This window comes from Hemiscyllium ocellatum, chromosome 3 (genome assembly GCF_020745735.1).
Source record: "Hemiscyllium ocellatum isolate sHemOce1 chromosome 3, sHemOce1.pat.X.cur, whole genome shotgun sequence".
In the NCBI taxonomy this organism is placed as follows: Eukaryota; Metazoa; Chordata; class Chondrichthyes; order Orectolobiformes; family Hemiscylliidae; genus Hemiscyllium; species Hemiscyllium ocellatum.
The window spans coordinates 34,150,743-34,162,826 of NC_083403.1; the positions used below are offsets into that span (position 1 = coordinate 34,150,743).

A 12,084-nucleotide genomic window follows, 5' to 3' on the forward strand; every position below is an offset into this window, starting at 1 on the left:
TATCTGATTTTATTTTGCCGAATAGAACTGGCTAATGTTGATTTCAACAATGATGTCTGCATAATAAATCTGTTCAATTAGTAATAAAGTAATTGTCAACTGAATAAAAAGAGAATGAACCAGAATGTTCATCATGAGAGGCAGCATCTTGGAAAGAAATACACAGTCAGACGTTCAGATCTATGACCTTTTATCACAACCTAAAATGCTAACTCTATTTTTCGTTCCTCAAGTTACACTTGCCATACTGAATATTCCTGTCTTTATCTGTTATGACATTGTTCTTCTAGTGTTTTGCATTTGTATGATCTTCACTGGACTTTACTTTGAGTATTTTCTTAAAAGACGTAGCTTTCTACCTGTAACCAATTACTGTTCAGGCATAAGACCTATGAGAAACACTCAAAGTTCAACATAAGCACTCAGGTCTTTATAAAATTTGAATAATGCAATAACCCCATTGACAATGCATCGTAAGTCACAAAACAAAAATTACAAGGAATAATGCATACAATCTACTAGCAACTGGATACTTCCCTGAAAAACTGTCCTGCTTAAGCACCAATACAGATTTTGCAATAGAGACATACAGCACGGAACAGACCCTTCAGTCCAACTTGTCCATGCTGACCAGGAATCCCAAACCGAACTAGTCATATTTGCCAGCATTTGGTCCAAATCTCTCTAAATCTTTCCTCTTCCTGTACCTACCCAAATGTCTTTTAAATGTTGTAATTCTACCCACTTCCTCTGGCAATTCATTCCATATATACACCACCCACTGTGTGAAAAAGGGGCCACTCAGGTCCCCTTTAACTCCTGCCCCTCTCGTCTTAAAACTATGCCCTCTAGTTTTGGATTCCCCTACTGTTTCATCAATAAAATTGTGTTGTTCTATTAAATTAAGTTACAGTATCTGAGGCATCAAATTTGATGTTCAAGTTATGATATTAGAAACTGCCTTGATGATGAATACCTATTTAACGTTCCTTAATTTTATAAGTAATTTTATCACTTGTGGAAGCCACATATGCCTTAAATATTGTTCACAGCAAATATAACAGCAGCTTACTTTTGTGGGTATACACATTTCAAAACCAAAAAGTTAAGTTAATAATCTGAGTCCTTTAGATTATTGACTCTTTTTTAAGATTAGATTCCCCTACAGTGTGGAAACCAACCCTTCGGCCCAACAAGTCCACACCAACCCTCTGAAGAGTAACCCACCCAGATACATTTCCCTCTGACTAATGCACTGAACACTATGGGCAATTTAGCATTGCCAATTCACCTGACCTGTATATCTTTGGACTGTGGGAAGAAACCAGAGCACCCGGAGGCAACCCACGCGCAGACACAGGGAGAATGTGCAAACTCCACACAGAAAGTCGCCCGAGGCTGGAATCGAATGTGGGTCCCTGGTGCTGTGAGTGCTCACCACTGAGCCACAGTGCCAACTTCTTGGTGAGTTAAAAACAACATGGTGAGATTAAGTTAACTATCTTTAAACAGAATGCAAACTCTGAAAGGTGGCACAGTGGTTAGCACTGCTGCCTCACAGCACCAGAGACCCTGGTTCAATTCCCGCCTCAGGCAACTCTCTGTGTGGAGTTTGCACATTATCCCTGTGTCTGTGTGGATTTCCTCCCACAATCCAAAAATGTGCAGGTTAGATGAATTGGCTATGCTAAATTGCCCGTAGTGTCAGGTGAAGGGATAAATGTAGGGGAATAGGTCTGGGTGGGTTACGCTTCAGCGGGTTGGTGTGGACTTGTTGAGCTGAAGGACCTGTTTCCACACTGTGTAATCTAGTCAAAAAGCATAAATCAACATCAGTTTGTGTTCCTTGTGCAGCTTTCAAAACATTTGTTAAATAAACACATTTTGACTTCAATATTTGTGCAGTTGAAACTTCACCAAGATATTAACTGGATATCAAAACAAAGCATTTATTTTGATAAACATTCCATAAATACATCACTGGACAGTCACTGATCTCAGAATTTTGAATCTCATTTAAAATATTGGTGCTCCCCTCACCCATTCAATAAATCTCAATGCATTTAATGTAAAAATATGATTTAAGACAGTCAAATATATTACAAGTTCTTACATAGCCTACATTTATCATTAAGTAAATGTTAAGTAAAATCCAACATCTGGAATTGAATGTATCATTGGGTGAAATACATATTTTTGGATCAAGCTACATGAACCTCAACATTAAAAAACCCCTTGCACTACAGGTGCATAATTTTAACTTCCTTCTATAAGACAGTTAATAATTGCTTTATATCCATGTCCATTGGGAACTAGGTTGACATTTCCATGTTATGTTTTACATTGGAACCTGAACATCAACAGTCAGCAGATGTTCATCCTATTAATTTGAGTTGAATGCAAACTCAACTTGCAAGGATGAAAATACTAATCCACCACACTACTCAATTGTCTCTAGAAATAGATCCCTATACTTAGGCAATATGATTGCAATATCCATTATCCCTGGATGAAATGTTACAATTTAGGCCACTTGCCTATGTGCTTTACTTGTTCTCACTTTCATATTAGCTTTCATATTAGGTTGGCATATTTTATAAACATAAATATTTTATATATGCGAAAATGGGATACATCATACCTCAGGGAACAGTCTACTCATTTAACAGCAGGTTTTATAGTTCACTGTTTTACAGTTTATGTTTTTGATCAATGGGAAATACCACATTGACAGACTGGATAATTCAGATAATGTTAATAATTTATAATAAGAAAATAAATGAATTAAGACAATCAACAACAATATAATATAATGCTTCAAACAGCATGCAAACTGTTTAATGAATCAGGGACTAAGAAATCATGTTATTAATTTGACCATTTTGAAACTTTTTAATGGTAAGCTTCTCTGCCTTGTTAAACTAGGTATTTTTAAACAATCTGTTCAGTGATGTTATTACAATCACACAATTAGAGCAGGCAAGTCTTGAACCTAGGTCTCCTGGCTGAGAGGTGAGGAACACTACCACCATGCCACAAGATTCCCACACTCCTGTTAGGCTAGGGTGATTTGGAATATGGTTCACTTGAGTGAACGGAATAAGCCATTATTTTCTTTTAATCATGGAAGACGGAAGAAGCTTCCAAGCACGGAATTCTCAATATAGCTAAGTTCAAAGGTACAATACAGCAACTTGCACTTGGTATTATTTAACCAATGTATGGTTCACTTCTCATCTGGCTATTGCATTTCATTAAGACCATGGTCAGGAATCATCAGGTCACTCTAGGAAACAACATTTCTGCACTTGACTGAAGTTCAAATCCATAAAGAAGCATATAGAAGACAACTATGCACTTTTAAATTTGTACCTTCTATATTTTGTGCACTGCAACTGGAATTTTCAAATTGAAATATAATCTAGTAATATAAAATTAGCATAGTCTTCAAGAGATAAGTTCACTGATGTGTACTTTTTAAGTCACAAATTTGCATACAAACACAAAGGCAGAATAAATTTCTTAAAATGATCAGTTAAAGAAATATACTTAAAATTTCTTAATTTGCTATATTTAATAAATATATAATAATGGATGCATTTTTCAGTTAGCAAAGGTCAACCACAAATACTTATTGATTTGATGTATTATTGTTACATGTCAAGTATAGTGAAAAATTTTGTTTTGCATGCAGTGCAGGCAGATCAAAACATACAAAGATTGAACAGAGTGAGGAATTGATATTACATTCCTCTGTATACTACTTTTAGATAGGTGGAACCATAGCAAATGTCACCTGAAAGTTCAAGTATATGTCCATACAATTATTATTCCAACTGAGTCACCTTCTGAAACAATTGCATTGGAGTTGTGAGGCTAAATTGCTTTGTGGATGAACATTGATAGAATCTGGTAAAAGATTCATTATCAGATTTCACATTCTTCTTATGTTTCCAGAGTAACTGAATCAGTCCTGATTATAACAACAGTTTCTCTAATTCTGAAAATTGAAGAGTTCAATCAGTTTAACTATTCCCTGATCTTCCTTGCTTATATAGATCACAATGTCCTTTAGAGGACCTATTCTAGACCTTAAAAATATCTCTGTTGCATTAATAAAAATTCCTAAAATTTGCATTACATTCTTAATGACTATAGAATGTACCAGAATGCTTACAAGCAATGAAATAATTTTAAAGTGTAGTACCTGTTTTAGTACAGGAAATGCAGCAGCTAATTGCACTCAACGAACTCCCACTGACAGCAATATGATAGTGATCAGATAATCTATTTTTGTGATATTGATTTAGGCTGAACACCAGGAATAATCTCCCTGTTCATATTTGAAATAGTGGAATGGGATCTTTTACATCCACCTGAGAGGGACTTGGTCTAACATTTCATTTGAAAAATAGCACCTCTGACTTTGCACCATTTCCTCATTCTGTTGGAGTATCAGTCTTGACTATTGTGCGTATCATCCTGGAGTGAGACTTCAACATCCAATCCTTTGATTCAGAGGAACACAACCAACTGAGCCAGAACCGATGTTATATTGCACTGTGTAGTATGCATTGCAAAATATTTGAAATTATATGACAGTACACATTTTTGTTTGCACAACCTGATTTTCTGTAGATTTTTTCCAAAAAATCTGATGCTGATTTATGATAAATGGATCTTGCTTCAGTAACCTCAGAGCTGTAATTGTGCAATCTGATCGCCTGTCCCAACCATTCATTTAGCATCAGGAGGTGAAGAAGTCAATGTTTCAAATACTGTATAACTCTTCTTCAGGACTCTTGAAGAAGAGTTATACCGAAAACATTGACTTCTCCACTTCCTGATGCTGCCCGGCTTGCTGTGTTCTTCCAGCCTCCTGCTTGTCTACCTTGGATTCCAGCATCTTCAGTTTTTTTTGTCTCCAACCATTAATTCGACATATTTCTAATTTTTCACTATATTTTTCTTAGCAATTGAAAGTGTCTAAATAAAATGTCATACAAATAATCTTAAATAATTATAGTTATAAATATGTCATTTGTGTCTGCATATATGAAGAATTACACTGAAAACCAATGTACGATTGTCAGTCAGACTTGACATACTTGTGTGCACTGGAAGCTACACATATTAATAAACAGATTATAGTGTGTTTATATTCTTTGCAGACAGAACTATCCTTGTTTCAACTTAACAAAATTGGTGATGGTCATTTCCTAGCTCATTTCTGTTGGCAATGCCCTGACCAATAAATGTCAACCTGTCTGGTTTAAAATTTAATCAAAACCTAGCAAGTAACTGTCAATCAGTATTAATGGGTGCATTTAGAGTCCCTTTGCCAACCAATCAGCACTCTCCTCTCATGAGCATAAATATTGGTTTTGTCCTTGAATTGGTATTTTTGAAGATAGTGCTGATGGATACAAGATGATACCTTTTTACAGCAATACTCAAGTTCTGTATTACTAAATGACTATTTGTATACATAATTAATGACTAAAATGTAAGGTTTAAAATTCAACAATTAGAAAGCAAAATGCATGTTAAGAGTATGCTTGAAACCTTTTGCCTAACTGATGCTTCTTGCTGCAAAGTGCATTGCATTAGGGTAACTTGGCCATATAATTGCAACTAAAAGTCAGTATAAAGTAATTTTAATGGATATCATTTCAATATAAATCTTCTTATTGAACCACAGTACATACTAAATAAATCACATCTGGCTTGGAAATCCTGGGTAAATTGAATATACTGCACTTAGTTCCCATAACAATCACCATTACAATAAAAATAAAAATACTGCACTTGCCAGAATTCTGACATGAAACTCTACACCTGTTTACTCTTACTGCTGACGTTGCCCAACCTGCAGGTGGTTTCTAATATTTTACTTTGTTAATTTTTCTAATTCATTTCTGAGATGTGGGCATTTATGGCTGGGCCAAGATTTATTACCCAGTCCTAGTTACCTTGTGAAGGTGGTGGTGAGTTGCCTTGTTCAACTGCTGCAGTCCACAATGCCATTAGGGCAAGAATTCCAGGATTTGACCCAGCAACACTGAAGGAACAATGATATATTTCCAAGTTAGGATGCTTAGATGGAAGGGAGTGTGGATTTGGAAGGTGTTGTCTAAGAGGTCTTGCTCAGTCCTGAGCATCAGTGGTGGGATCATGTTTGTGAGTGAAGCAAATTGATTTGTCTTGGATATTGTCAGACTTCTTGAGTGTTGTTGGAACTGCACTCATCCAGATAAGTTTGGAGTATTCCATGACACTCTTGATTCTTGGACTAGATCTCCTCCCACCCTGCCTCCTGTAAAAATGCCATCGCTTATTCCCAATTCCTCTGCCTTGGCCGCATCTGTTCCCAGGACGACCAATTTCACCAAAGAAAATCCCAGATGGCCTCCTTCTTCAAAGACCGCAAATTCCCCGCTCACGTGGTTAACAATGCCCTCCAGCACATCTCCTCCATTTTCTGCATGTCTGCCCTTGAACTCCACTCCTCCCAATGCAGCAAGGATAGAACCCACCACCCCCCCCCACCCGTGGTCCTCACCTTCCACCCCACCAACCTCCATTTACATCGCATTATCCTTCACTACTTATGCCACCTACAAACAGACCCCACCACTCCCCACCCCCTATCAGCATTCTGGAGAGACCATTCCCTCCATGATGAACAGGTTTTGGTGAAGCAATAGGTGAATGACACAATGCTTTATTCCTACCTCTGGCCTGTTATTATAGCCAGTTCAGTTTCTGGTCAATGGCAACCCCCAGGATGTTGATTGATAGGTTCCAGCGATAATGATGCCACAAAGGGTGATGGTTGGGTTATTTCTTTGTCAGGTCAATACCTGGTATGTGTGTGGTGCAGATATTACTTGCCAGTTATCAGCCTCGATATCATCCAGGTCTTGCTGCATTTGAACATGGACTGCTTCAGTATCTGAGAAGTGGGAAATGATGCTGTACATTGTGCAATAATCAGAGAACACCCTCACTCCTGACCTGATGGTGTAGGAAAGGCTATTGATGAAGCAGCTGAAGAATGTTGGGACTAGGATATTATCCTGTGGTACAGCAGTAATGTCTCTAGCTCTAGACCAGGATATTTGGATTCACGCCTCACCAGCTCCAAATGCCTGTCATAACATTCTGAATAGGTTGGTTAGAAAATACCTACACTGAGGAAATCTTGCAGAGATGTTGTGGAGCTCAGATGACTGACCTCCACAACCATTCTTCCTAAGTGCCCGAAATGATTTCACACAGCAGGGAGTGTTCCCTCTGATTGACTCTAAGTTTGCTGGTTTGTAATAGAAATGGAATTGTGCAATGTTACTACTATGCTTACTCATTAAAAATACAAATCTTGGTCAAATATCGGCAGCGTTCAATTAATTAAAATTTGCTGACGTTATTTTGAATCATTCAAACGAGAGAGCACACTACAACAGGCTTAACCAGAGCAATGGCTGAAAACGATGTGAGCAAAAAGGTTATCAGTGCAAAAGGTTGTCGCTAAACCCAATTACAAATTGATGTTGAAAGAGTTATTTTTGTTTCCGTTTTAGAGTTATTTGTTGGTGCCTCAGGTCCGGTTCCATCCAACTCTCTCTCTCTCTGCTCCTACCTGTTAGATTCACTGTTGAATGTGCGCCTCTGATTCACCCTCGGCCAGGTCCCGCTTTAATTGTCGAGATGGAGGTGCCAGGAACACAATGTTTGTTTGCTGTCGGCGGATATTTACTCAGGGCAACCCAAAGCGGGTTTCAATAAATGTCGCCATATGTCTGCCTGTTAATGTCGTGAGAGCCATCTGCGCACTGCTTGTAGGGAGATGTCTTCACTAGCACAGACAAGCAGTGAACGTCCTGAAATCACCACTTCTGCAGTGTACAAAACAAACAACTGGACAAGCTCTGTCTATATCTATCAGCATCTGTAGAGAGAAAAACAACATAGGACTCTGAGGAGAAAGTGAGGTCTGCAGATGCTGGAGATCAGAGCTGAAAATGTGTTGCTGGAAAAGCGCAGCAGGTCAGGCAGCATCCAAGGAACAGGAAATTCGACGTTTCGGGCATAAGCCCTTCTTCGGGAATCCTGAAGAAGGGCTTATGCCCGAAAAGTCGAATATCCTATTCCTTGGATGCTGCCTGACCTGCTGCGCTTTTCCAGCAACACATTTTCAACATAGGACTCTGACTCTGGTATGATGAAGGGCTTATGCTCGAAACGTCGAATTCTCTACTCCTGAGATGCTGCCTGGCCTGCTGTGCTTTGACCAGCAACACATTTGCAGCTATGATTTCTTCTGCCGAATTGGGTATGAGTCTGGTTGATATAAACCCAATTTGCTTCATTCTGACCGATTACATCCAGTAATTCCGCCTTGTAGTAATAATGCACATTTCTCGGCGCATATGTGGCAAAAGCAGAAGCAAATTGCAGAAGGTACTGAAAACAACCAATGCTGGAGGTCACAGCGGGTCAGACAGCATCCATGAAGAATATTTTCATCGTCGTTATTTACAGAAGAAAGAAAGAACTGCGGATTCTCGACAACTGAAACAAACAAAAAGAGAAATTGCTGGAGAAAGTCAGCAGCTCAAGCATCTGTGCAGAAATAGTTAACTTCTTGCCACCCTTCTTCAGAGCAGTGATAAGACGAGAAATATTTTCTCTCCATAGATGCTGCCAGACTTGCTGAGTCTCTCCAGCAATTTCTGTTTTTGATCGTCATTTAAAACTTTGTTGAAGAAAAAAAAGTAAAGGTTTAATCAGGTCACACTCCATTGCATGTCCTACAAAACAAAATGTTTGCTTCACTCTTAATAAGACAATAATTGGACCACAGTGGCCAACTGTGAAGTCCCATGATTATTTTTATGACTTACCCGCAACACCTACCAACCAGCTATTAAAATAAATCCTGAATTAAAAGTTCGTCTCGTAAAAGAGACGAATCTTGAAGTTTATCATCTTAAAGCGATGCAAGTGTAATATTTTTTAAGTTGGAGCTTGGTTCTCCAGTATGCAGCAACTGGCCGTCTCTCCTCGTCAGCTGGCGGGACCGCGCCTGTGCAGCGTGGACGCGCGCCGGTTTGAGCCGTGCACGCCAGCCGGAGGAGCGCGCTGGGCTCGGGCGCTGTGCAGCTCCGCTCATGCCCATGTTAGTCAATGCTGAGCGCCGCAGTCTCTGAGGGGGGTTTATTTTGGAGTCTGTCTGTCTGTCTGACTGACTGACTGACTGTGGCGCGGCTATTGTTTGCATCGCGGGCTCTGCGCTGGTGGAATTCACCGAGAGAGGCCAACTTTCCCCCAGAGTCGGCGGGACGAGTTTTTCGTGTGAAGGAAAAGTTTCGCCCAGACCCACCGCCGGTCTCTGAGTGAGCGGATCTCTCGGAGAATTCCCAGCGTTTAGCGGGCGGCAGAGAGAGGTGAGGAGGGGAAGTTGCGCGGGGATGGGGGTGGAGAGGGGGGAATGGGGTGGAGAGGGGGGTGGTAAAGGGGTTTGATGGGGGTGGTAAGGGGTTTGACGAGGAATGGGGATGGAGAGGGGGTTTAGCGGGGGATGGGGGTGTTAAGGGGGTTTGGCTGGGGATGGGGATGGAGAGGGGGTTTGGCTGGGGATGGGGATGGAGAGGGGGTTTGGCTGGGGATGGGGATGGAGAGGGGGTTTGGCGGGGATGGGGATGGAGAGGGGGTTTGGCTGGGGATGGGGATGGAGAGGGGGTTTGGGGATGGGGATGGAGAGGGGATTTGGGGAATGGTGCTGTGATATTTGTTGTGGCGATGAGCTGAAGCCTGGGAGCAGGTAGATAGGGAATGCTGTGGTACAGCCACCCCTTCCCCTCTTACAACCCCCGCCACCCTCTTCCTGACCCGCATCTTGTTGAGCTTTTCCAGCAATTCCTGGTTTTTACTGCAATCTGAAACTTCCATTGCAAAGTTGACTGCTTCAGAGCCCTCGCCCCTCACCTGTTTTGACAAGTCCAACTTTTGGATTTTTATCCTGCGTTGAAGGTATTATTGGAGATTTGTTGTCAGGATGAGGGTTATGCTCAAGAGTTTCAGGGTTGAGAGCACCAGCGCTGTTAACGCACCCTGATGTTTCTGTTCATCTCCCCCCCCCCCCCCCCCAAGTGAAAGGCTTTGCACCATGAATGCCACAGTAGATACCGCCTGGGCATTCAGCTTCCTCCTGGCCAACACCACCACCGCTACTTCGGATTACGGTTTCACCAACGGAATGGAGCCGCTTTCCAATCAGACCGAGAGCTGTGATAATTGGAAAGAAATCCACCATTTGGTCTTTCACGTTGCCAATCTCTGCTTCGCCATTGGGCTGCTTATTCCGACCACCATTAAGATCCACATGGTACTTCTCCGCGCTATGATGAGCACAGGTAAGTAGTGTGTTGTAATGGGAGGAAGATGAAAAGTTTCAGGCATACAACTCAAACGCCTCCTCAGTTTGCACAGTAAGATTTATTGGTAGTGACCTCTAGATTCAATGGGGCTGTATTGACCCTATAATAATGAACAGTATGTTTTAACTGAGCGGACTCTCTCTCTCTACCCCCCTCCCCCAGTTTTATTTTCAACTTCTTTCTAAATTAAGGATCCACAGACCAGACAGAGTCAGACATAGTCGTCAGTTCTGAAAGTTGACACTTTTTGGGTGTGAAAAAGAAAACTTGTCGGGTTTGATCAGCTTTTATAATATTCAATGGCCCTTGAGTGTTGCAAGCAAAGCCAACATTTGTTGCCTGTTTCAAATTGTGCATAATGTCCCAGGTGGCTATTGTCAACATCTGGGAGTCCCATATAGTCCAGACCAGGTAAGGATGGCAGATTTCCTTTCCCTTCAGAAAAAAAAATCCAAAACGAAACAACAGCAGACGGCAGAAATTTGAAACAACAGCAGAAATTGTGAGAGAAACTCAGCAGATGTAGCAGTATATGTTAACATTTTGACCCTTCTTCAGAACTGACAGTAACTAGGAAAAAGGAGTATATATGCTGAAGATGAGGTGAATTGGAGCAGGGTGAGCACTGGTGAAGGAGTACATTACAGGTGTGGATGGAGTCCAGAGCAAGAGAGAGAACAGCAGTTACGCAGACGAAAAGAATGGATAATGGTGGGCCAGGAAGAAAGAAAATCAGAATAGAGGACCTTTAGGAAAGAATGGGTTAGATTTGATGAACTTAGCGCAGATTTCCTTTCCAAGTCAGTTAACTCTCATCTCTTAAAATATACATTTTGGTTTTTTCCTTAAAGTGATACTGTTATGAGTTGAGTTGATCTGAGTGGAAGGAGAAAAGCTTTGCAAAATGTATGTCTTTTCACTCAGCAATACTAATGAATATTTATGAATCAGATGGTTTTTTAAAAAGACAATTAATTATTTTATGGCATCATGGCTGAAACTAAGTATATATTGCATATTTATGATATGATTTTGATTTTATTATTGTCACATTAGATGGGCCAAGGAGTGGCAGGTTGAGTTTAATTTAAGCTTCAGTGTTGGAATCAGGGCAGGTCTTATACATTTAATAGTAGGCCCCTGGGAAATATTGCCAAACAAAGAGACCTAGAGGTAAAGGTGCATAGTTCCTTGAAAGTGGAGTCGCAGGTAGACAGGTGGTCAAGAAGGCATTTGGCATGCTTGCCCTCATTGATCAATTTATTTGAGTATAGGAATTGTTTTGGGTGCTATCCTGGCAAATTTTGCCATTCATAAATACATCAGGGTAATAGAACAGAATGCATAATATAGTGTTACAGCTACAGACAAGGCGCAGAGAAAGATCAGCTTTAATCATAATATATAATAATTACATAATATTATGTTATTATTTGAATGCCTTGATGGCATTTGAACATGTATCCCCAGAGCACTAATGTGGCTCTCTGAATTATGAGTCAATTGTATGTACTGATGTGCTACCACTTCTATTTATACGGACTATGGCATTGTATTTTTTTAATCAAAGAATTTTATGGCATTGTATTTTTGTTCAGAGATGTTATTGCATACATATTCAGAGTTGGTGGGACTTGAACCT

At 40.4% G+C, this 12,084-nt stretch overlaps 1 protein-coding gene across 3 annotated transcripts in view; it reads left to right on the top strand.

Moving 5' to 3' along the window:
* The first annotated feature begins 9,156 nt into the window (after nucleotides 1–9,156).
* bves (blood vessel epicardial substance) overlaps nucleotides 9,157–12,084 on the top strand; it is a 33,984-nt gene continuing 31,056 nt past the window's right edge. For 2 of the 3 annotated variants that reach the window (XM_060849538.1, XM_060849555.1), the window contains exons 1-2: nucleotides 9,157–9,181; nucleotides 10,156–10,418. In XM_060849538.1, the coding sequence (XP_060705521.1) occupies nucleotides 9,174–9,181; nucleotides 10,156–10,418 (271 nt within the window). In that variant the 5' untranslated portion in view covers nucleotides 9,157–9,173. Of the gene's footprint in view, nucleotides 9,182–9,209; nucleotides 9,450–10,155; nucleotides 10,419–12,084 lie in introns of those variants that run through there. The other variant, XM_060849547.1, reaches the window with a different exon arrangement.